Here is a 26,981-nt window from a genome sequence, read left to right as displayed (position 1 = left end):
GAACGGACTCTGACAGTCCCCATAAATGAGTGCTGTGTGGCCCCAAATTAATCACTGCAGCCGCACAGGCACATACTTTTTGTTCTAGATCAGAAAGGCAAGACCTGAATTGCTGAAACCTGACCTGAAAAAGGCCTGCAACCTCTCTATGGGACTTACAAATAAATGCAACAATGAACCATATCATAAAATACATGCTTAGGACACAAAACACAACATTATTTTATTTTGTGCGACGCTTTACAGAACATTTTGTAAAGGCAGGTAAGTGAATTCTACAGAGCACTTTTTAGGACAGCATTCTAAAGACTAGTAGAAAATAGAACAAAAATAGTTTGAACTTTTTTCACTTAAAAACGAATAATATCAACATTTTTCTCTTGTATCTCTTTTTCATTTAACGTTACAACAGAATCACAAGCAAGCACATCTTCAACCACTGTAGCAAAAGGTGAGTGAATAGTAAAAAGAGACATATGTGAACAACAGGCATGAATGAGTCCTGTGTGCGTTCATTGGAAGTACTTCACCCCCAGGAGTTGCGGCCCCTAGGTTATGCTACTGTGGAGTACAGTCAACACTGTCCCAGATCACGTCATCTCAGAAGCCTCTGACAATGTCTGATGATGAAGGCCACACTGGCCTCACTGCAAGAGGGGCTGGTACTGGAGCAGGGGTCCATCCCCACCTTGTGTGTATTTGATCTGTTGTGAATCTGACACATTGTAGTGCCCCGAAGCCCACCGTGTGCTCAACTGGAAACTTGTCAGGTTGGCAGAGTAAAAAAATCACATAATTGGATGCTCCAGGTTCTACCATCCTCATCAATGCTTCTTTTACCTTAAGACGGGTGCCCCTTCTGCTTCAGGCTCGATGGTCTCTCCCTAACAGACATTCCCTGCTCTTCCCTCACGGAGGACAGGCACGTTCTAGGTCAGGACAACAGACACCGAGGGCTGAATTCATGGGGAATTGGTGGAGGGCGGGCTGCAAGTCTTCTTGCTGTCCTACGCCATTGTGAAAAGGCAGGAATGCACCGTATTTATGAAACCATGGCGCAAGGGTGCCTGCACTGAATGCAGGATTGCTTTTGTGCAGCAAGGGACACCTTCCTGCACAAAAGCAATCCAGAGAGGTGTTTTCCTCTTTCTATGTGTGCTGCGGTATGCTGCATGGAAAGTGGAAAAATCAAAGAGGAATGAAAACATTTATCCTCTTTACGCCTGCCCTGGGGAGGTGTAACGTTTTGGCTGCCCCAGGTTTACGTGATTAAGTAAATCTATGGCAGCGTCAAAATCCATGTGTGTTGCGTGGGCACACCCACCGCAACGCCCATTGAACCCCCATGGAACACAATCTAAAGCAACTCAGCGACTTGCACTGCCTTGGCTCACTCCATCTCTATGAGGCCACGTAAAGCCATGAAAAGTGGCTTTGCGTGGCCTCATAGATATGGTTAATGTCAGAGTCACCAGATCCTCGGGGTCTGTGCACGTTCCCAACACGTCCACCACTGAACAGCTCCAAGACTCTGATAGATAAATCACAGAGACTGAGAGAGTTCAAGAGGGGAAGAGGGGATTAGGAAGGGAACAGCTGGGAAGGAGACCTGTAGTAAGAAAAAGTTTAGAACACACAATATGAAAATTATATCTCCTGAAATCAATACTAGACTATGATTCTAAGCCTAGTCACTCTGAAAACATGAACAATCTAAGAGTTAAGTTTAAAATGACTAAGTTTCAAGATGGCTGGATACCTGTAAGGGAATCAAGATGAATTAAATGAAAACTTTCTTATTCAAGTACTTTCCTTTACATGAGAATCAGAAAAAACATTCTGACTAAATTTTAAACCAGTCATATAAATCCTGTTTTGAGAATGTATACTAGGACCATACAATATTGCATCTAGAAACTCTGGCCTTCTGTGTACTCTTAAAATGTTTCAACACAAATTGCGCATATTGCAGATATATATAAATATATATAGTAAACACCATAAAAGGATTGTGCACCATGAATAACACAATATAGATTCAGGAAACAAATCACATAACTTGTCAACTCGAATATTACATAATAAATATCTTAGAATAGTGGCATACAATAAACAACATGAATTAAACTCGAGGAGAGAATCGTGCGTCTTGCCAATTCGAGTGTTACCATGTAGAAATACCAAGAAATGGTAGCACGCAATGAATATCAAAGTCAAATCATCATTAATCGAATTGCGCGCCTTGCCGATTCGTAAAACGCAATGTAAATGTCAAGGAATAACAGCTCACAATAAATAACAAGATCAAAGTACAATGAAACGAATCGCTCTTCTTTTGCCGATTCTTAAGCCACCATGCAAATGTCAAGAAATGGTAGCGCGCAATGAACAACAAAGTTAAATGCTCATGAAACGAGTTGTGCGTCTTGCCAATTCGTAAAACATAATGTAAATGTCAAGAAATAGTAGCGCGCAAAGGACAACAATGTTTAAACACCATAAAACGAATTGCGCATCTTGCCGACGCCACCATGTAAATATCAAGAAATGGTAGTGCGCAATGAATAACAAAGTCAAACCTTTATGAAATAAATTGTGCGTCTTGTCTATTTGTAAACTACCATATAAATGTCAAGAAATGGTAGCGCGCAAGTAATCTGTTACTCATTTAAGAATTTAAACCAAGAATATGAAAATTCTAAATAACGGTGTCGGGACAGAAACCACTGTCTTACCGCCTGGAACAATGATCACCAATGAAGGATTAGGGCAGAAGACTGGACGATCCAAATAGGCCGCCGGGACAGGAGCTCAGGGAGAAGCTGCTGCTCTGCACCGGGACCTCTGAATAGTGAGCACTGGGAGTTGGGCTGGCTCTCTTTTATAGAGTCTTGGCCCAGCCCAGAACCACGCCCAGGCATGTTGCAGGGAAAGTCTCTGGAATGCCCTGGAAAGGGGCCACACCCTAACACACTCTGAAAACCTGCAGCAATACATTGCAAAGGAACAGTATTTGTAAGCATATTAAAAATAAGTTTTCAGGATTGAACTCTGCAATGCAAAAGGTTAAACCACAACGTTTCAGCACAATGTATAAATTACTTTGTTTTGAGAGTGCTGGGTTTTTGCATTTTTGTCGCCAATAGAGCGCGTACTGCTCTGGTATTGACAGTACTCCCCTCTCCCAGACGCGCTCTAGGGCCTGGTTTGCTTGGATTAAGACGATGAAAGCGTCTCACAACTACTGGAGCATGAACATCAGATGCGGAAACCCATGAGTTACTTTCAGGACCATAACCTCTCCATGAGATTAAGTACCATAGATTACGCCCTCTCAGTTTAGAATCCAACACTTTCTTGACTTCGTATTCTTCTTCCCCTTGTACTAGAACAGGAGCTAGATGAGGGTGGACCTTTTGGACTGCCTTTTTCAAGAGGGAAGTGTGGAACACTGGATGAAGCCGTAAGGATCTGGGCAATTGTAGTTTATAGGTCACCAGATTGATTTGCTGAAGGACAGTATAAGGACCTATGAATTTAGGGTTAAACATGTTCTTCTTCTTGAAGTCTATATGTTTTGTGGAAAGCCACACTTTGTCACCTGGTTGATATTGCGGTCCCTCACAATGTTTCTTGTCATAATGCCTTTTATATTTTTGTTTGGCTTTTTCTAAATGCTGTTGAATCAGTTTCTGGGTTTGATGTAAATGCTGAATGGTTTCTGACACAGCTGGAGTAAGAGAACTTTCTTGAGGAATTGTGATGGGCAAGGTGTCAGGATGATAGCCAAATAAACAAAAAAATGGTGTAACGCCAATAGAAGTGTGGAATGAGTTATTGTAAGCTAACTCAGCTAAGCAGAGCATAGATGTCCAAGAATGAAGTGCCTTTACAGCGTAGGCACGTAGATATTGTTTCAAAGTCTGATTTAGTCTCTCCGTTTGACCATCTGTTTGTGGATGGTGACTAGTAGATAGCGTAGATGTCACTTGGAGTGTTTTACACCATGTCTTCCAGAAATTGGAGGAAAATTGTGACCCCTGATCGGAGAGGATAACCTTTGGCAGTCCATGATAACGAACCACTCTGTCCAGTAAAATAGTTGCCAATTCACTAGAAGTGGGCAATTTTTTACAGGCGATGAAATGTCCATATTTCGTGAGACTATCTACTACCACCAGAATTACTGAATGCTGTTGAACCACTGGCAGACTGGTAATAAAGTCTAAAGAAATGTGCTCCCATGGACAACTTGGGGTTGGAAGTGGATGTAACAACCCTTTTGGTTTTGAATGACTTGTTTTAATGCAAGCACAAACTTCACAGTTGTTTACCATTGCTTTTACATCTTTTGTTAGGGTAGGCAACCAAAAATACCGTTGGATCAGTTCAAGAGTTTTAGGAGTACCTGGGTCACCTGCCGTAGGTATAACATGCAACCAATGAAACACTATCTTGCGAAGTTTGGTAGTGGGTACGAACAAACGAGCATCATGAAAGGGTAAACCTTGCTTGATTGACCTTTTGGGATCTGCTTGGGCCCATGTTTGCCATTTTTCAACAGTGAAAGACTTGCGAATTTCTTCAAAGAAATCTTCAGTTTTTATGATACATAGAACCTTGTCAGGAGCAATGATAGCTCTTGAGGCTTGAAGTGCAGGCAACGTGGTAGACTCTGACGGGACAAGGTGTCAGCCTTGCGATTATCTTTACCAGGCCGGAAGGTTACTACAAAATCAAATTCGGCAAAAAAAAGCATCCAGCGTAATTGCCGAGGGGTCAAAAGTCTGGCGGAACTCATGAATTGAAGATTACGATGATCAGTATATACTGTAACAGTGTATTTGGCACCCAACAAATGATGTCTCCATTCTTTAAAGGCGTCACGAATCGCCAGAAGCTCTTTTTCAGCAATGACATAGTTCTGTTCGGCTTCATTCAACTTCCGAGACATATAAGCTACAGGATGAAGATGACCAGTGTCTTTATTTCGTTGTGATAAGACGGCTCCTATTGCTACATCTGAAGCATCAGCTTCCACTATGAAAGGTTGATTCGCATCAGGATGAGTCAAGACTGGGGCAGTGGAGAAAGCTTCCTTCAAAGTCGAGAAGGCTTGATCAGCTTCTGGGGACCATGCAAACTTTTCTTTCTTTCCTAGTAGCTTAGTGATTGGAGCCAATGTCTGGGAGAAATGATTTATGAACCTCCGGTAAAAATTTACAAACCCCAGGAAACATTGTACATCACAAACAGTCTTTGGGGTGGGCCAATCAGATACAGCTTTTACTTTCTTTTCTGCCATCACCATACCTTGAGGGGTAAGAATAACCCCTAAAAACTCAACTGTGGTAACATGAAACTCACACTTGGTTAGTTTGCAATATAAATGGTGTTTTCGAAGGGCTGCAAGAATTTTCTTGACATGTTGGACATGTTGGTTTTCATTGTCTGAGTAGATCAAAATGTCATTGATGTAGACTATGGCAAATATGTCGAGGTACTCTCTAAGAACGTCATTCAAGAAGAATTGAAATGCTGCTGGAGCATTACACAGACCAAAAGGCATAACAGTGTATTAAAAAAGGCCATATCTTGTCTTGAACGCTGTTTTCCATTCGTCACCCTCTCTCATTCTGACCAAATGATAAGCACCTCGATGGTCAAGCTTCGTGTAGATTTTTGCTTTCTTTACTTGTTCCAATAAGACCGGAATTAGGGGCAAAGGATATTTATTCTTGATGGTGACTTTGTTCAAACCCCTATATTCGATGCAAGTTCGAAGTTCTCCATTAGCTTTTGAAATAAAAAACAAAGGCGAAGCTGCAGGAGACTTAGAGGGGCAAATGAAGCCATTCTCCAAAAATTGATCTAGGTATTTTCGTAAATGTTGATTTTCATGTTCTGACAGGGCATATACACAACAGTTGGGAAGTATCGCACTTGGGGCTAGATCAATTTGACAGTCATAAGATCTATGAGGCGGTAGAGTCTCTGCTCCTTTCTCATCAAATACATCTTTGTAAGATGAATACTGTTTGGGCAGCTGAATTTCTTTCTCCGCGGCAGTAGCTATGTAAGAGTTGCAAACTTTTAGTACTTGAATCTTTTGGAGACATTGTTCGTTACATAGCGCAAATGAGAACACAATTTTTTGTTCTGCCCAATTGATCTCTGGATTGTGAGGAGTTAACCATGGCAAGCCGAGGATAATCCCATATTGGGGAGCATGGATCACGTCAAGGATGATTTTCTCTTTATGTTTCTTTCTTTGAATCTTATCTTCACAAATCATCGACAAGGGGATAGTCTGAAGAGTTACCGGACCTCCAGTCAAGAGTTTTCCATCGACTGCCTGGATGATTTCTGGGGTCTTCTTTTCAATACATGGGATCCCCCATGCACAAACCAATTGGACATCAACAAAATTCCCAGTAGCCCCAGAATCGACTAGAGCTTTTTTGAAATAGATCTTTTTCTTGACCTGAACTCTTATTTCCAGTTTAAGATGTCTAGATTGTGAAGGGTCCACGGTGACACCCAAGAGCAACCTTTCTCTGCATCTCCGGTGTTTTAGTTTTCCAAATCGACTGGTGCATTGGCTGCGACCTTCTGAACTGGACCTTGCTTGTTCTTTGGTTTGATTGGACAATCTTTGGCAAAATTACCTTTTCGCCCACAATAAACACATTGTCCATTTTTTCTGCGGAGGTCCTTTTCATCTTTGGTCAAAGGGCTTCTGATGGTTCCAATTTCCATCAGTTCCGCGTTCTTTCTTTCGGAGTTCTTGAGTCTCTGTTATCATGAACGCGCATGAATATTTTTCAATCTTTTTCCGCGTTCCTTTACGTTCTGCTAAACGATGATTAAGTCTCAAGACAAGATTTATTAATTCTTGATAGTCTGTAGGTTGTGGATCGATTTGCGCTAAGATATCTTTTAATTCCTCTTTGAATCCCTTGTAAAACAAGACCGCTTGTTTTCTTCAGGCCAGGATGTCTCGGCAACCAGCCGGTTAAAGTTGGCTAAATACGACACTAGGTCTTGATTTCCTTGGCGTAAATCTAATAATTCACGATCTGCTGACTGTGTTACAGTTCTACGATCAAAAACTCTCTCAAATACACGAACAAAATTTCTCCAGTTATACAACAAGGGACTATTTTTACCGCCAAGAGGAATTGCCCTAGTAGCTGCATCCCCAGACAGATATGATAACAAGAAAGCTACTTTGGACTGGGCATCGGGAAAAGTATTTGGTCTGCAGGTGAAGTGTAGTTCCACTTGAACCAGGAAAGATTGCGCTTTCAAAGGGTCACCTGAGAAACGTTCTGGGGGAGCTAAAGGAATAGCAGAAGGAACATTTAGGGAAATCGGATTACTTCCAGAAGCCTGAGAAGAAGTACCTGGCCAAGACACACCTGTGGGACTTTGTTCCTTCTTCTCTACCTCATCTTGCAACTGACTAACTCTCTCTGCTAAGCTAGTTGTCAATTCTTTGGATGATACCACCACTGCTTGGAGCTGGGTGATAGCCTTGACTAACTCGTCTAGCGTGGCCATGCTGAGAACATACACAAGCCAGGAGGATAATAATTCGTGGGCTCACTATTCTGTCAGAGTCACCAGATACTCGGGGTCTGTGCATGTTCCCAACACGTCCACCACTGAACAGCTCCAAGACTCTGATAGATAAATCACAGAGACTGAGAGAGTTCAAGAGGGGAAGAGGGGATTAGGAAGGGAACAGCTGGGAAGGAGACCTGTAGTAAGAAAAAGGTTAGAAAACACAATATAAAAATTATATCTCCTGAAATCAATACTAGACTATGATTCTAAGCCTAGTCACTCTGAAAACATGAACAATCTAAGAGTTAAGTTTAAAATGACTAAGTTTCAAGATGGCCGGATACCTGTAGGGGAATCAAGATGAATTAAATGAAAACTTTCTTATTCAAGTACTTTCCTTTACATGAGAATCAGAAAAACATTCTGACTAAATTTTAAACCAGTCATATAAATCCTGTTTTGAGAATGTATACTAGGACCATACAATATTGCATCTAGAAACTCTGGCCTTCTGTGTACTCTTAAAATGTTTCAACACAAATTGCGTATATTGCAGATATATATATATATATATATATATATATATATATATATAGTAAACACCATAAAAGGATTGTGCACCATGAATAACACAATATAGATTCAGGAAACAAATCACATAACTTGTCAACTCGAATATTACATAATAAATATCTTAGAATAGTGGCATACAATAAACAACATGAATTAAACTTGAGGAGAGAATAGTGCGTCCTGCCAATTCGAGTGTTACCATGTAAAATACCAAGAAATGGTAGCACGCAATGAATATCAAAGTCAAATCATCATTAATCGAATCGCGCGTCTTGCCGATTCGTAAAACATGATGTAAATGTCAAGGAATAACAGCTCACAATAAATAACAAGATCAAAGTACAATGAAACGAATCGCGCTTCCTTTGCCGATTCTTAAGCCACCATGCAAATGTCAAGAAATGGTAGCGCGCAATGAACAACAAAGTTGAATGCTCATGACACGGGTTGTGCGTCTTGCCAATTCGTAAAATATAATGTAAATGTCAAGAAATAGTAGCGCGCAATGGACAACAATGTTTAAACACCATAAAACAAATCGCGCGCCTTGCTGATTCTTTATCCACCATGTGAATGTCAAGAAATGGTGGCACACAATGAATAACAAAGTCAAACCTTTATGAAATAAATCGCGCGTCTTGCCTATTTGTAAACTACCATATAAATGTCAAGAAATGGTAGCGCGCAAGTAATCTGTTACTCATTTAAGAATTTAAACCAAGAATATGAAAATTCTAAATAATGGTGTCGGGACAGTCCAACCACCGTCTTACCGACTGGAACAATGATCACCAATGAAGGATTAGGGCAGAAGACTGGAAGATCCAAATAGGCCGCCGGGACAGGAGCTCAGGAAGAAGCTGCTGCTCTGCACCGGGACCTCTGAATAGTGAGCACTGGGAGTTGGGCTGGCTCTCTTTTATAGAGTCTTGGCCCAGCCCAGAACCACGCCCAGGCATGTTGCAGGGAAAGTCTCTGGAATGCCCTGGAAAGGGGCCACATCCTAACACACTCTGAAAACCTGCAGCAATACATTGCAAAGGAACAGTATTTGTAAGCATATTAAAAATAAGTTTTCAGGATTGAACTCTGCAATGCAAAAGGTTAAACCACAACATATCAGCACAATGTATAAATTACTTTGTTTTGAGAGTGCTGGATTTTTGCATGTTTGTCGCCAATAGAGCACGTACTGCTCTGGTGTTGACTGTTAAGAGGCTTACGCCGCCGTAGTGTAAAAAAAAGTGACGCTCCGGCAGAGCAAGCCTCTGGTAAATAAGCCCCTGACTGCTGAAAAGTGACCAGACGGCGACATGCTCATCTATAAATAAGTAGTTTAGTGATCCATATCATAATTTTATTTCATGTGATATCCTATCGAAAATTCTAATAAGGGTAGGTAAATAAATTCTTCTGCATTCACGCTGCACAGCGTGCCAAGGAAAACTGTGAAAAGGAATGAGATTATGTTGAAGTTTTCTTCCTTAAGTGGATAGCATTGAAACGTTTCTATATATATATATATCTTTTCCCCCAGCAGCCTCAACAGCAACATCAACAAATACATCTACGATCAGAGTGAGCAATCGTGAGTACAAAGTAATGAAGAAGTCTGTAAACAATATGTGACAATGTGTCCAAAGTCAAACACTGTATCACCAATTGATACCACTGTACAGTACACAGAGTGCACCACCACGGGCCATGTCATTCCTGCAATCAATAACATCTGACAGTCTACGAAGCTCAGCAAACTCCTGTTGCCGAATAAACGGTTGTTATTAGAGCAGGGATCAGCCCAACCTTGTGTGTATTCCACTTATAAGACCAAGAGTCTCCTTTGATTCAAAACTCCTTCCTAGTGGCCTTTGAAACCAGGAGATCACCACCCAATGCAGAACCTGCCACATGAGAGCACACTGCTGGGGGGTGGTGGTCGCTAAACAACTCCAAGGGGTTGGAGAGAACTGTTAGACCTGATAGCCTTAGGGTGGTCATCCCCCAACTTCTTGCCTGCATCCCTCCACGTTTCTGACACTGTTTTTGCTGGTTTTAGGACTCTGCACACTTTACCACTGCTAACTAGTGCTAAAGTGCATAAGCTCTCTCCCTTAAACATGGTAACTTTGGCTCATACCCAACTGGCATATTTAATTTATCTATAAGTCCCTAGTTAAGTGCACTACATGTGCCCAGGGCCTGTAAATGAAATGCTACTAGTAGGCCTGCAGCACTGATTGTGCCACCCACATAAGAACAATGTCCCTGGCCGCTACCTTCCAATGATTGTTTAACGGGGTACTAGCTGGCAAGAATGCTTTCCGCATAGCCTAGTTGGACGACATTGCCATCTACAGTTCCAGTTGGGAGGAACACCAGCTCCACCTCAAGGAGGTGCTTCGGGCTCTGCAGCAGGCAGATCTGCCCATCAAGGCCAGTAAGTGCTAGATTGGGCAGGGTTCGGTGGTGTAGTTGGGACACCAAGTAAGTGGTGGCAAGGTGCAGCCCCTCCAGGCCAAGATTGAGACAATCATGGCCTGGCAACCACCTAGAACCCAAACTGAGGTGAGAGGCTTCCTGGGTCTCACCGGGTACTACAGCAGATTTGTTAAGGGATATGGCACCATAGTGGCCCCCTTAACAGAGCTCACATCTAAGAAGCAACCTAGGTATGTGAATTGGACAGAGGCTTGTCAGAAAGGCTTTGACTCTCTTAAGGAAGCCAAGTGCATGGCACCTGTGATCAGGGCTCCTGACTCCTCCATGAATTAATCGAGATGGAGTGCCATAGAAAGAGAAGCATTTGCTGTGGTCTTGGCACTGAACAAGCTGAGACCCTACCTGTTTGGGACTCACTCATGCAGATGAGGGGTGAAAATCCTAAATTCTTGAGGTGGTCCATTTCCTTACAGTGGATGGACTTTATGGTGGAGCATCGCCCAGGGACTGACCACACCAATGCTGATGGTGTCTCCAGATACTTCTGCCTTAGCGATGAGAGCTCCCAAGGGGTTGGGTAGCCCTCCCAACTTTCAGCTGGGGGGGACACATGTTAGACCTGACATCCTTAGGGTGGTCATCCCCCAACTCTTTGCCTGCCTCCCTCCACTTTTCTGACACTGTTTTTGCTGGTTTTAGGACTCTGCGCACTTTTACCACTGCTAACCAGTGCTAAAGTGCATATGCTCTCTCCCTTAAAGATGGTAACATTGGTTTATACCCAATTGGCATATTTGAATTATCTATAAGTCCCTAGTAAAGTACACTACATGTGCCCAGGACCTGTAAATGAAATGCTGCTAGTGGGCCTGCAGCACTGATTGTGCCACTGACATAAGTAGCCCCTTAGCCATCTCCCAGGCCTGCCATTGCAAGGCCTGTGTGTGCAGTTTTACTGCCACTTCGACTTAACATTTAAAAGTACTTGCCAAGCCTTAAACTCCCCTGTTTCTACATGTAAGTCACCCCTAAAGTAGGCCCTAGGAAACCCATAGGGCAGGGTGCTATGTAGACAAAAGGCAGGACATGTACCTGTGTGTTTTATATGTCCTGGTAGTGGAAAACTCCTAAATTCGTTTTCCACTACTGTGAGGCCTGCTTCTTTCATAGGCTAGCATTACGGCTACCCTCATATACTGTTTGAGTGATAGATTCTGATAAGAAAGGGGTAAACAGGTCATATTTAGGGGCATATTTATACTTCGTTTGCGCCGAATTTGCGTCGTTTTTTTCGACGCAAATTCGGCTCAAAACTAACGCCATATTTATACTTTGGCGTTAGACGCGTCTAGCGCCAAAGTATGGGCAAATAGCGTAATTTTTTTGCGTGAACGCCTTCCTTGCGTTAATGAGATGCAAGGAAGGCGTTCCCGTCTAAAAAAATGACGGCGACGCAAATGCGTCGTATTTATACTCCCGGGCAAAAATCACGCCCGGGAGTGGGCGGGGCAAAAAACCCCGCATTTGCGCCACTTTTTAACGCCTGGGTCAGGGTAGGCGTTAAGGGACCTGTGGGCTCAAAATGAGCCCACAGCTGCCCTCCCATGCCCCCAGGGACCCCCCCTGCCACCCTTGCCCATCCCAGGAGGACCCCCAAGGATGGAGGGACCCATCCCAGGGACATTCAGGTAAGTATAATATATTTTTTTTTGGTGGCATAGGGGGGCCTTATTTGTGCCCCCCTACATGCCACTATGCCCAATGACCATGCCCAGGGGACATAAGTCCCCTGGGTATGGCCATTGGGCAAGGGGGCATGACTCCTGTCTTTACTAAGACAGGAGTCATTTAAATGGCGTCTGGGCGTCGAAAAAAATGGCGCAAATCGGGTTGAGGCGATTTTTTTGCCTCAACCTGACTTGCCCCATTTTAAGACGCCCTAACGCCATTTTCCCCCTACGCCGGCGCTGCCTGGTCTACGTGGTTTTTTTCCACGCACACCAGGCGGCGCCGGTCTGCTAGCACTGGCTAACGCCATTCCATAAATACGGCGCCTGCATGGCGCTTCAGAATGGCGTTAGACGGCGCTAAATGTTTTGACGCTAAACTGCGTTAGCGCAGTTTAGCGTCAAAAAGTATAAATATGGGCCTTAGTATGGCCAGAATGGCAATAGAATATCCTGCTTATTGGCGAAGTTGGATTTTATATTACTATTGTAGAAATGCCACTTTTAAAAAGCTTGTCTCCAATCCACGTTTGGGCTGGGCTGGTTGACCACTCCCTTTTGCATTTCCCCCAGACAACCACAAACACAGGATACTCAGTCACACCTGCGCTCATTTGCATACTGAATGGGTCTTCCTGGGCTTGGAAGGGTGGAGGGGCCTGTCACTTACATTTCAAAGTCTAGTGGCCTGAACTCACACAATGGACTGCCAAACCCCCTACTGGGACCCTGGTAGACAGAATGGTACTGAAAGGGGAACTTGTGTACTTCAAAACCACTCTTTGAAGTCTCCCCCACTTCAAAGGCATTTTGGGTGTAGAAACTGGGTCTCTGACCCCACCTACTCAGGCACTTCTGGACCTGAACCTGCAACCTGTCAAAAGGCAGTTGCCTGGCTGCCCAAAGGACTCATCTGGACTGCTTTGCTGTGAAGGACTGGTGCCCTGCTGTTGCCCTGCTGCCTTGCTGACCTCTGACTTTGCTGAGAAGTGCTCTCCAAGGGATTGAATTGAGCTTGCCTCCTGTTTCAGAAGTCTCAGGGCCAAAAAGACTTCGGCCCTCATTACAACCTGGGCGGGCGGCTGAAGTGAAAATTTCGTTTTTTTTAAAAAAAATGGGAAAAAAGGGCTGCAGAAGAAGGCTTGTGGTTTTTTCCCTGAAAATGGCATCAACAAAGGGTTTGCGGTGCTAAAATCACCAGCTTCCCAGCTTTCAGGAACAGGCAGACTTGAATCAGAAAACACAATTTTGGCATTTTACTGGGACATACCCCATTTTTACGATTTTTTGTGCTTTCAGTCTCCTTCCAGTCAGTGACAGAAATGGGTGTGAAACCAATGCTGGATCCCAGAAACCTAAACATTTCTGAAAAGTAGACAACATTCTGATTTCAGCAATGGGTAATTTGTGTAGATCCTACAAGGGTTTTCTGCAGAAAATAACAACTGAAATAGAAAAATATTGAATTTGAGGTGAAAAAAACTGCAATTTCTCTCTAAGTTTTACTCTGTAACTTTTTCCTGCAATGTCAGATTTTTGAAAGCAATATACTGTTACGTCCGCTGGACTCTTCTGGTTGCGGGATATATAGGGCTTGTAGGTTCATCAAGAAACCTAGGCACCCAGAGCCAATAAATGAGCTGCACCTTGCAGTGTGTTTTCATTCTATACCAGGTATACAGCAATTCATTTGCTGAAATATAAAGAGCCAAAAATAGGTATCAAGAAAACCTTTGTATTTCCAAAATGGGCACAATATAAGGTGTTGAGGATCAGTGGTTATTTGCACATCTCTGAATTCTGGGGTGCCCATACTAGCATGTGAATTACAGGGCATTTCTCAAATAGACGCCTTTTTTACACACTGTCTAATATTTGGAAGAAAAAATGTAGAGATAGACAAGGGGCAATAACACTTGTTTTGCTATTCTATGTTCCCCCAAGTCTCCCGATAAAAATGGTACCTCACTTGTGTGGGTAGGCCTAGTGCCCGCGACAGGAAATGCCCCAAAACACAACGTGGACACATCACATTTTTCCACAGAAAACAGAGGTGTTTTTTGCAAAGTGCCTACCTGTGGATTTTGGCCTCTAGCTCAGCCGGCACCTAGGGAAACCTACCAAACCTGTGAATTTTTGAAAACTAGAGATTTAGGGGAATCCTTTCCAAACCTCAAAATTTGGCTAAAAAAACACTTTTTCCTCACATTTCGGTGACAGAAAGTTCTGGAATCTAAAAGGAGCCACAAATTTCCTTCCACCCAGCGTTCCCCCAAGCCTCCCGATAAAAATGGTACCTCACTTGTGTGGGTAGGCATAGTGCCCACAACAGGAAATGCTCCAAAACACAACGTGGACACATCACATTTTTCTACAGAAAACAGAGGTGTTTTTTGCAAAGTGTCTACCTGTGGATTTTGGCCTCTAGCTCAGCCGGCACCTAGGGAAACCTACCAAACCTGTGCATTTTTTAAAACTAGAGCCCTAGGGGAATCCAGGACAGGGTGACTTGTGGGGCTCTCACCAGGTTCTGTTACCCAGAATCCTCTGCAAACCTCAAAATGTGGCTAAAGAAATACTTTTTCCTCACATTTAGGTGACAGAACGTTCTGGAATCTGAGAGGAGCCACAAATTTCCTACCACCCAGCGTTCCCCCAAGTCTCCTGATAAACATGATACCTCACTTGTGTGGGTAGGCCTAGTGCCCGCGACAGGAAATGCCCCAAAACACAACGTGGACACATCAAAATTATCAAATAGAAAACTACCTGTTTTTGCGGGGGGCACCTTCGTTTTTGGTCCTGGGCTCAGCAGCCATCTAGGAAAACCTACCAAACCCAGACATTTATGAAAACTAGACACCCAAGGGAGTGACTTGCGTGGATCCCCCAATATTTTCTTACACAGAATCCTCAGCAAAGCGCAAATTTAGCTAAAAAATCACACTTTTCCCACATATCTCTGTGGGATCACTGCACCGGGACAAATTTCCTACCACCCAACGTTCCCCCCAGTTTCCCGGTAAAAATGATACCTCACTTGTGTAGGTGGGCCAAGTGTTTGTGACAGGGAAGAGCCAAAAACACGTCGAAATTGAGGGGGAACCAAAGTGGGTCCAAAAGGGCAGTTTGAAAAAAAAACATTTTTAGGCTGACAAGTGCAGCAGAAATTTTATCGGTATAGATGAGACAATGCTGGGTGGGAGGAATTTTGTGGATTACTGCAGATTCCGGAATGTTCCATCACAAAAATGTGGGAAAAATGTGTGCTTTCCAGCAAAGTTGCAGGTTTGCAGGGCATTGTGGGTAAGGAAATGGTGCAGGTGCATGTGAAGCACACCACCCTGGAAATAACTAGATGTTTAGTTTTCAGAGGTGTCTAGGTCTTGTGGATTTTTCTACATGGCAGCGTCCCAAAGTAAAAAAAAAGTGCAGCCCTCACCATTCAAAGTGGGACGATTTTGAAAGTTACCAAGCTCTCATGGCCCAAATGTAAAATAAAAACCAAAAATAATCCAATGTCCTCTTGCTTGCCATGGGATAAGATGTTTTAGTGTGCAGCAGAGCGCTGAAAGACTGTTAGCCCCTTCAGTTTGGGTGGGGGCATAACCAGGCACATACTGGTTGGTAGCTAGCACCCCACTATTTTCTTTTATTTTTTTTATTCCCTGGCATCTAGTGGACTTTCTGTCCCACTGGGGTGTGGATGGGGGGAAATGGCCCCATTTATTTGGGGTGGGGGTATGGCCATATTTTGAAAAAAATGATCTTCCCTGGTCTCTGGTGGGCTTTCTGCCCCCCATTGGGGGCAGACGGCCTTACAAAATAGGCCAATCTGCCCCCAAGGAGGGCAGTTATGGCCAACAGTAATGTGCCCCCATGGGGAGAGACCCTTGCCCCAATGGGTTGCCCCCTCCAAACAAAACACACACATACACACACACCAATCCAATCCCCTTTGGGGGCAGATTGGCCTAACAAAAATAGGCTGATCTGCTCCCAAGGGGGGCAGAAATGGCCTAAATACAATTTGCCCCCCAGGGGAGCGACCCTTGTTTAAGGGGTCGCTCCCCATACATAAAAACATAAAGTAAATAAAAAAATATATATATCCCTGGTGTCTACAGGTTTCTGCCCCCCCAGGGGCAGATCCGCCTAATTATATTAGGCCGACCTGCCTCCGGGGGGCAGAAAAGGCCTAAAAATATTTTGCCCCCGGGGAGTGGCCCTTGCCAAAGGGGCCGCTCCCCTTATGCGTTAGTATAAAAAATATAAAAAAATCCCTGGTGTCTTGAGGTTTCTGCCCCGGAGGGGGGGCAGAAATGGCCTAATAATAGTTTCCCCCCCCCCCCCCGGGAGCAACCCTTTCCTAAGGGGTTGCTCCCCAAACATAAAAAAATAAAAGTAAACAAAAAAAAAATATCCCTGGTGTCTAGTGGTTTTCTGCCAATATTAGGCCAATCCGCCCCCAGGGGGGCAGAAATGGCCTAGAAATAATTTGCCCCCGAGGAGCAGCCCTTGCCCAAGGGGCTGCTCCCCCTACTTCAAATAGACCACCCAAAAAAATATTCCCTGGTGTCTAGTGGTTTCTGCCCCCCTGGGGGCAGATCCCAAGGCCGATCTGCCCCCAGGGGGTGCCGAAATGGCCTAATAATGATTTCCTCTCCCCCCCCCGGAGCGACCCTTGCCCAAGGGGTCGCTCCCCAAACATAAAAAAATTAAAAAAAAACAATTAAAAAAAATTATTCCTGGTGTCTAGTGGATTTGGCCTAGAAATAATTTGCCCGCCGAGGAGCAGCCCTTGCCCAAGGGGCTGCTCCCCTTACTTCAAATAGCCCACAAAACAATAAATTCCCTGGTGTCTAGTGGTTTCTGCCCCCCCTGGGGGCAGATCGCAAGGCCGATCTGTCCCTCAGGGGGGGCAGAAATGGCCTTATAATATTTTGCCCCCCAGAGCGACCGTTGCCCAACGGGTCGCTCCCCAAACATAAAAAAACTAAAACAAAACAATCAATAATGTTTTCCCTGGTGTCTAGGAGGGTGTCTGCCCCCACGGGGGCAGATCGGCCTAATTGTAGGCCGATCTGCTCCCGTGGGGCAGAAACAGCCAAAAAACAAATTGCCCCCCTGGAGAGCGGCATTTGCCCAGGGGGCCGCTCTCCTTATTGAGTAAATCAAAAAAAAAAATGTCCCTGGTGTCTAGTGGCATTTCTGCTGCCCGATCGCATCACGATCGGTCAGCAGAAATGCTCAGAGAAGCCTGAAAGCAGAGGAAAGGCCTTTCCTCTCCTTTCAGGCTTCTCTGACCCCCTCCACGTGATGTCATCAGACGCCACGGGGTGGTCACGGGGTGGGGGTGGGGGTGGAAGGGGAAGCGATTCCCCTTCCATTTCTGCCTAGGGCAGAGGTGTGCCTGGTCATCGGGGGCGCTAGCGAGGCACCGGGGAACCAGCGCCTTGGACGAGATCACCTTGTCCAAGGCACACTAGGGGCCACTAGGGGTTAAAGGAAACTCGTTCTGTGATGAAAAACGACTCACAGCATGCTGGAAACGATGCACAGCCGTCCTTGAGATGAGAAAATTACTGCACAGCTGAACCGGAACAACGCAGCCCGACTTCCCGACTGCAGGATCAATGCAGCGCCTACCTTGCATCTGGAACTTCGACGTACAGCCCACTGCATCGACACACAGCCGAAACAGAATGACACAGCCCGAATTCCCAAGTGAAGAATCGACGCAGCACCTGCCGTGAGCCAGAAAATTAGACGCATCACCTACAGGATCTACGCAACACCTGTGACTTCGTCCCACACGCCCAGGATTTTCCCTGCATGATGCCTGGGCATCAAAAGCTCCCACATCACAGTGATCGACTCAAAGCCCCTTGCAGAATGGACAGAAACTACGCATTGTCTGTGCCGCACCAGGAAATCCAACGCATCTCCTCCTCTGCGGTTCTTGTGCATGATAATTTCGACACAAACCAGGTACTTTGTGCACACAAGAAACTCTTGATTTTTAAGATCTAAGACTTTTTAATCTTGCAGAAGTGATATTTCAACTTGTGCCTATTGAATCTTTTTCGTTTTGACCTTAATTTAACCTGATAAATATCATATATTTTTTCTTAACCTGTGTGGTGTATTTTTGTGGTGTTTTCACTGTGTTACAGTATGATTTATTGCACAAATATTTTACTCATTGTCTTCTAAGCTAAGCCTGACTGCTCAGGGCCAAGATGCCAGAGGGTGGGCACAGGATAATTTGGATTGTGTGTGACTTACCCTGACTAGGATGGTGATCCCTATTTGGACAAAGGTGTAAACCTCTGCCAACTAAAGACCCCATTGTTAACAAGGACAATATTTTTGAAGACCACAACTGGCTGCTTTACAACGAGAAGGGAACACTAAAGTTGTCTCAGTGTCACTCAATGATGCCCTGACACTAACCACTGATAATGATGAGCTGCCTTTTCAACTGGTGAACTAGCGTGAGAGGTTCATACACAGATGAATGGACTTGATCAATGGACATTAGTTAGGGGGGTCGAATATTACCAGCTGCAGCCCCTCTCTTGCCCTTTGGTACTCATGCCACTCCTCTTGCTACCATTGTTCTGCAGTATCATGATGGCAGAGGCTACTTTCAGACATTCCAGTACTTCTCAGAATAAAGCGGGAGGCTGTCAAACAAACGTGTCAGACATTCACTATGTTAAAAGACTAATCCACATGGTAAAAACCATTATCAATGCACTGTAATCAATAATAACCCTGTGTAAAGGGAGTAATTACTGTCAATAAAGCATTTCAACATTAGTCAGTAGTCACTGTCAGCATAAATGGTTATTAAAGCATGGAAAATAAACATAACATGTGCTTGTTTTTTTTGTACACTTTCAGGCCACATAAAATGCAACAATAAAACTAGCACCTAGAGAGTGCTGCACTCCGTGCTGTTCATCAAAAGCTCCAGCCTTGGGAGTGCATGAAAATTCATAAAGAAAGCCTGGGGTGTCAAACATTTTCTGACCCACGAAACTTAGGGTCAGTTTTTAATTTCACTGGAGTGGAAGCTGCTGCACTCCTGTAGCCCCTCACACTCTCCTTTTCTCATTGGTGGGGAACCTCGCTCAAATAGCAGGATACTTGGTCAAATCCAGGCCCGCAAGGTATTGTGGGGCTCTCCTGTGAGGGAGCATGAATATTAACAGTGTGGCTCTGGACGCATTTTGTCGATGACCTTGTACCCCGCGATTTATTTTTCATTATTTTATGTTGGGGGTGCCCGGTCACACCCGGGCAGTCTGCCTGGCCTCTTTTACTGGAGGCACCTTTGGGAGCCCAACCCCGCCTACCCAGACCAGCTGCCTTCCAGCCGGCCTCTTCCTCTACTGTCGCTGAAGCAAACAACTTGCTTCTCCCCTGAACATTCCATGTCGGCAGGTCGTGCTGTGTTCTGTGGCAATCCTGCTCCCCAGGAACTGGCTCAGGAAAGGGAGGCAATCCCACTATCATTGGACAGAGTGCCAAAGAGCTCCCCTGGTCTTCTTGGCTTTGGGGACTTAGAGATGAGGGCCAGGGCCCATCTTCTCTTTGTTGGGGGTGGGGAATAATGGTGCTCCTCTGTTTGCTTTTCATGGCAAGGATCCAGAGATGAGGTCTTGGGTCTCTGTGAAAAATCCCCCCCCAGGATTCATATATTATTTATGAGCCTTGGGTCAACGCTCAGGCCCTGGCCGACCCCACGGGCAATCTCTGAAATCACAGCGGAGCCCCATGTGCCCTGTCGCTCAGAGGGGGCAAATATCTCTGGCCCCATTGTGCACAATCTTGGACTCAGTTTACTCCTAGTGGAGAGCTCTAGCCAGAAGGAGCAGTTTCAGCAGGTCCCCTGGCCTCAAAAGTGGTGTACTTTGCAGGGAGCATGTTCCACTGTCTCTCTGTGCCAGCTTTTCTCCTGGTCTTTGTCTCTGGTGCTCCTTCCCTCCTTCTGGGTCCAAAGGTCCAGATCTCTCCCCCATCTGGTACTCAAGGGGTATAAGGGGTATGAGGATCTTGGCTACCATGGATGATGGATGGGCACACGGTGAGATGGAGGGGTCTTGCAGGAACTCCGGGAGCCCATTCAACCATGCACCAGGCAGCCCCTTAGCGGCTTCAGGGTCAGACAGCCAGGAACTCAATATAGTGCATGGAATTATCACCTTATAACCCTTCAGGCACCCCTAATATGTGCACATGTTTACCCCCGGCCCTGCCCTCAGCATCCTCGTCACATTTAGGGTAATAGGAAGGGTAGGGTTAAGGGGTAGTAAGATTTTACAGTTCAGGGAAGGGTAGCGTTAACTGAAGTTAATTAAGAAACACGTTGGCAATTTCAAAGGATGATAGAGCCATCTATCTAGTAATTTGTTTATTCACATTGTAATCATACCTGAGGTGTCACACACTGAAGGATAATTTAATATGAACTGGATCCCTGTACTATTCAGGAAAATAATATATCTGGAGAACTCCCCCATTAATTGGGGTTGAGTCCGCCCTGGTAGTACCATCTTACCAAGGTGGGATAAGGTTGCCAGTGGTGGAGCATGCCACATTACATGGGTGAGACCACCTCATACAAAATAATTTTGTTGACACAAAAATGGTCCAATAACCTGGGGACAAAGAGTTAGTAATAGGAATTACCCATTCTGCCAATAGTTTCACCGCACAGGTTCTGATTTATTCCATTCAACAACTTCGTACATCTTCCTTTTGACACTCCTTACAAAAAAAGACCAAGTATCTACTCTGAAGAAAGCAAATTCACTTACATCTCATAAAAGAAACTTAAACAGACAGAGTCCCATAATTATTTTTGACCTATTTTCGGTTTCTCTTCTCCCTAAGTGAGTGTAACCCTTGTCAGCCACACTGTGCTTAATTTGAAAAGAACAGGTGCCAGGGCCCATAGTTTTGCTCAGAAGCCCGCCACCAGTGCTATCAAATGTTGTGGTGCTGAATACCAAGGCTGCATAGTCTTGACTCTGCTTCATGCCTCTTTCATCCACCACCAGACCCTCCCTGCCACTTCACCTAAAAGTCTGATGAGGAAAAACAGGTGCTAGTCGGTGTTGGGATGGAAAAGTCCCTTATATGGTAGTAAGTGTGAACTCCTGCACTGAGTGCCCCAGTTGTGGTGAAAGCTGGGTCCTTGGTAACAATTATTGGCTGGGGAAAAACACAAATCATAAGTGTAGGCCATGACTTAGGCCTGTCTCGCGGACTGCAGTCTAGGAAGACTGGGAGAGCACACACCACACTGTCCTCCTGGTGGTAAGGGGCTACTGGCTTTACTAAGAGCGAAATAGAAAGAGCTCGGGGGTGGCATCATACCATTTTGTATTAAGTAATCAGCAATCAGAAAATACTTTTATACCTGCATCATGGGAGTAGCATCTATTGCCCCAGTCGAATAAAGTTTGGCTGATGTGTACTTAACTCCCCCATGGCCTACATCAGGATGGATGTAGCGCTGCCAGCACATGCATGTCTGCGTGCATCATGCTGGTATGTATGTGCATCTCAAGGTGAAGTACATCGAGGCCTGCACACGTGCTGGTATACAGCGCACTGGTATGTGTGTGTGCCTGGGGATGCTGTACATGGAGGCCAGCGCATATGCTGGTATACAGAGCACTGGTATATATGTATGCCTTTAGGTGCTGTATATAGAAGCCTGCATGCATGCTGATAAATAGCTCTCTGTTATATGTGTGCCTTTGGATGTGGTACATGGAGGTTTGTGACCATGTGGGTACACAGCACACTGTCATGTATGTATGTCTGAGGCTGCAGTGCATGGAGACCAGCGCGTGTGGTGTGTACTGCTCACTGGTATGTATGTGTGCCTGTTAGTGGCACAGTATATGGAAGCCATCACACATGTCTGCATGCAGCACCTAATGATGCATGTGTGCATGAGAGTGGTAGAGTGTATGGAGTCCTATGATTTACATATTGGGATTTCCAGGATCTGCTTGAGAAAGCATAAGGAGGTAGAATAGACCCCCAATCAGCTCTGTGGATTGCTATGGTCCTGGAAGCTGGGTGAGACCCACACTCCAAAAGGGCTCTTTGATTCTAGAGGAGGTCCCTGGTCAAAGGAGCCTGAGCACATCTCAGACAGGAGATGGGGCTGATAAGGGAAACATAAAGAGTAGGGCTGGGGCCCATTGGCAACCCTTTATTGAGCATATATATCAGTGAGGCTACCAAACTAGGAGTTGATTCTACTTTGATAAACTTATTCCCAGTGAAAGGACAGGATGGGGAAGAGGGCATTTCAAAAGGAGCAACATCTGTAATATAAATTTCAAAGACTGAGACACTAAACCACATTTGTGTCTGTAAACAAATTATCAAAAGGGGAGCTGGAGGCTTCCAAATTGCCAAACTGAAGCTCTGCATCAGCATGGAGCAGTTCAGCATGAGTTCTGCCTGTTGTGACCAGGACTGGGGCCTGTGGGTTTGACAGCCTCCCTGCTGGGTGATTGGACATCAAGAACACTCACTCTGGAGCCTGGAACACCAGTCTGTGTCCGACCCAAGACCTGAGGGCCCTGTGAGAAGGAGATCTCCTGTAGGGAGCAAGGAGCAGTGGAGACCCTGCTGAGTGGATCCAAGCAGTGTAGTGTGAGATTCTGGTCCATCAGGAATGCCGCACCGATTGGGATGCTCACCCGTGTGCTCTGTTCCTGACCCCCGCATGTGAGGTGGGGGCCTCAGAGAAGAATAAGGGTCATCACCCTGGTGCCACGCTGTGATGAGAAAAGGGCTGTCACCCTGTGCAGCTTTTTGATATAAAGAGGATTGTCACTTTATTTGTGCTGCTCATGACCCCATTTGCCAAGCAGTGGCTGCATTGAAGATTGAGGTTCTATCGCCCTAGTACAGAGGAGGGCTGTTTCCCTGTGCAGGGCAGTGACCCTGTGTCCGCTCTTGAGACCCCAATCCCTGTCTGTCTGGGGGGAGCCATGATGAAGTGAGAAGACCGTCGTCCTGGAACTGCATGCGGAAATGAAGGAGAAGCAGGTTGTCATTTGCAGAGGAAGAGCAACGATTGAAGTAACCAAAGCTAGAGGCTCCCAAGACTTGCCACTGGACTCAGGAAGACTTACTGCGTGACAGGAGGAGCGCTCTGGATGCCTGACACCTTGACCGCATCATCCTGACTTATGTAGCACCGAAGCATAAACACACACTCACGGCCATACCGCCGTCCCCTCCAACATACCGCCAGGCTTCCGCCTGGTGGTCATAAACCCCAACCGTCAGCCTGTCCATGGCGGTAAACACCGCCATCGAAAGGCTGGCGGTAAGGGGACTTGGGGTGTCCCTGGGGGCCCCTGCACTGCCCATCCACTCGGCATGGGCAGTGCAGGGGGCCCCCAGGCACAGCCCCATCGCACATTTCACTGCCTGAATTTCAGGCAGTGAAATGCACATCAGGTGCTACTGCACCTGCTGCACATCAACATTGCTGCCGGCTCTATTACGAGCCGGCTGCAATATTGATGTGACTTTTCCGCTGGGCCAGCGGACAGAAACACTGTTACCGTCCGCTGGCCCAGCGGAAAAGTCATAATAAGGAGCCAGATATACCGCCAGCACTGGCGGTATACTGGCACCCGCAGCTTCGGCGGTCTTGGGGAAAGACCACAGAAGTTGTAATGAGGGCCTCAGACTCTCTGCACTGCTACTCTAGTGAGAAGAGCGGGGTAAGACTATATGCCAGGACACCAGACCTCTGGGGAAACCTGCTCTGACTGACCAACCAGGGGTGCTGGGACACTTTGACATTCCCTAAACCATTAAAGATTTGAACTCATTAGGAGGGCCCGGTTTAGTTGTCACCTCGTGCAAATGGGGAATAACCATAGTCCTTCGACATTGAAGTAGTACTTGAGAGGTGACCTGGGTAATGCTAGTGTGCCTGCCATATGAAGTCTATGCATATTGTTTCTGGTGTGCCATATTGTACATTGTTTTTGTATATAAATACTACTGTTGCATAAAAACATGTATTTGATTGGACAATCATGTATTAGGGTTGATGGATGTCTTTTGAGTTGTGAGACTGTATTCACCCTGCACCTACCCCCCCCCCCCCCCTCCAGGCCTTCGACTGCCTAACCCGCTCTACCACTGAGAGACAAGGGCTGAAGAGAAACGTGGCCCAGATGTAGAGCCCATAGTAGGCCAGGCATTGGAACTTCAGGAATAAAAGACCTCAACTACCACGTTTGGGGCCAGTAGGTCCTGGTTGTCCCATGGCCCTCTGAACGGACTCTGACAGTCCCCATAAATGAGTGCTGTGTAACCCTAAATTAATCACTTCAGCGCACAGGCACATACTTTTTGTTCTAGATCAGAAAGGCAAGACCTGAATTGCTGAAACCTGACCTGAAAAAGGCCTGCAACCTCTCTATGGGACTTACAAATAAATGCAACAATGAACCATATCATAAAATACATGCTTAGGACACAAAATGCTGCATTATTTTATTTAGTGCGACGCTTTACAGAACATTTTGTAAAGGCAGGTAAGTGAATTCTACAGAGCACTTTTTAGGACAGCATTCTAAAGACTAGTAGAAAATAGAACAAAAATAGTTTGAACTTTTTTTCACTTAAAAACGAATAATATGAACATGTTTCTCTTTGTATCTCTTTTTCATTTAACGTTACAACAGAATCACAAGCAAGCACGTCTTCAACCACTGTAGCAAAAGGTGAGTGAATAGTAAAAAGAGACGTATGTGAACAATAGGCATGAATGAGTCCTGTGTGCATTCATTGAAAGTACTTCACCCCCAGGAGTTGCGGCCCCTAGGTTATGCCACTGTGGAGTACAGTCAACACTGTCCCAGGTCACGTCATCTCAGAAGCCTCTGACAATGTCTGATGACGAAGGCCACACTGGCCTCACTGCAAGAGGGGCTGGTACTGGAGCAGGGGTCCATCCCCACCTTGTGTGTATTTGATCTGTTGTGAATCTGACACACTGTAGTGCCCCGAAGCCCGCCGTGTGCGCGACTGGAAACTTGTCAGGTAAGCAGAGTGAAAAGAATCACATAATTGGATGCTCCAGGCTCTACCATCCTCATCAATGCTTCTTTTACCTTAAGACGGGTGCCCCTTCCGCTTCAGGCTCGATGGTCTCTCCCTGTCAGACACTCCCTGCTCTTCTCTCACTGAGGACAGGCACGTTCTAGGTGAGGACAACAGACACTGAGGGCTGTATTCATGGGGAATTGGTGTAGGGCAGTGATGCAAGTCTTCTTGCTGTCCTACGCCAATGTGAAAGGGCAGGAATGCACCGTATTTATGAAGCCATGGTACAAGGGTGCCTGCGTTGCATGCAGGACTGCTTTTGTGCACCAAAGGACACCTTCCTGCACAAAAACAATCCAGAGAGGTGGTTTCCTCTTTCTATGTGTGCTGCGGTATGCTGCATGGAAAGTGGAAAAATCTAAGAGAAATGAAAACATTTCTCCTCTTTACGCCTGCCCTGGGAGGTGTAAAGTTTTGGCTGCCCCAGGTTTACGTGATTAAGTAAATCTATGGCAGCATCAAAATCCATGTGTGTTGGTGGGCACACGCACCGCAACGCCCATGGAACACCCATGGAACGCCCATGGAACACAATCTTAGGCGACTCAACGACTTGCACTGCCTTGTCTCACTCCATCTCTATGAGGCCACGTAAAGCCATGAAAAGTGGCTTTGTGCGGCCTCATAGATATGGTTAAGAGGCTTACATCGCTGTAGTGTCAAAAAAAGTGACACTCCAGTGGCGCAAGCCTCTCATAAATATGTCCCTGACTGCTGAAAAGTGACCAGAAGGTGGGATGCTCATCTATAAATAAGTAGATTATTGATCCATATCATAACTTTATTTCATGTGATGTCCTATGGAAAATTCTAGTGAGGGTAAGGAAATAAATTCTTCTGCATTCGCTTTGTAAAGTGTGCCAAGGAAAACTGAGAAATGGAATAAGATTATTTTGAAGTTTTCATCCTTAAAGGATCGTATTGAAACGTTTCTATATTTATATATCTTTTCTCTCAACAGCCTCAACAGCAATATCAACAAATACATCTACGACCAGAGCGAGCAATCGTGAGTACAAAGTTATGAAGAAGTCCGTAAACAATATGTGACAATGTGTCCAAAGTCAAACACTGTACCACCAATTGATACCACTGTACAGTACACAGAGTGCACCACCACGGGCCATGTCATTCCTGCAATCAATAACATCTGACAGTCTATGAAGCTCAGCAAACTCCTTTTGACGAATAAACGGTTGTTATTGGAGCAGGGATCAGCCCAACCTTGTGTGTATTCCACTTATCAGACCAAAGGTCTCCTTCGATTCAAAACTCCTTCCTAGTGGCCTTTGAAACCAGGAGATCACCACCTAATGCAGAACCTGCTACATGAGAGCACACTGCTGGGGGTGGTGGTCGCTAAACAACTCCAAAAGGTTGTAGAGAACTATTAGACATGACAGCCTTACGGTGGTGATCCCCCAACTTCTTCTTCTTCTTCTGCCGTCCCTCAACTTTTCTGACACTGTTTTTGCTGGTTTTAGGACTCTGCGCACTTTACCA

General features: G+C 45.3%; 1 protein-coding gene across 1 annotated transcript in view; it reads left to right on the top strand.

Moving 5' to 3' along the window:
• Nucleotides 1-26,981, top strand: part of LOC138296994 (adhesion G-protein coupled receptor F1-like) — a 113,335-nt gene that overhangs the window by 36,663 nt on the left and 49,691 nt on the right. Inside the window, exon 5 of the mRNA XM_069236511.1 lies at nt 26,440-26,487. Coding sequence (XP_069092612.1) covers nt 26,440-26,487 — 48 coding nt within the window. The remainder of the gene's footprint in view (nt 1-26,439; nt 26,488-26,981) is intronic.

The sequence above is a fragment of the Pleurodeles waltl genome, chromosome 5 (genome assembly GCF_031143425.1).
Source record: "Pleurodeles waltl isolate 20211129_DDA chromosome 5, aPleWal1.hap1.20221129, whole genome shotgun sequence".
Taxonomy (NCBI): domain Eukaryota; kingdom Metazoa; phylum Chordata; class Amphibia; order Caudata; family Salamandridae; genus Pleurodeles; species Pleurodeles waltl.
The sequence above is the reverse complement of the archived record's forward strand: the minus strand, read 5'-3'. Positions and strand labels throughout refer to the sequence as shown.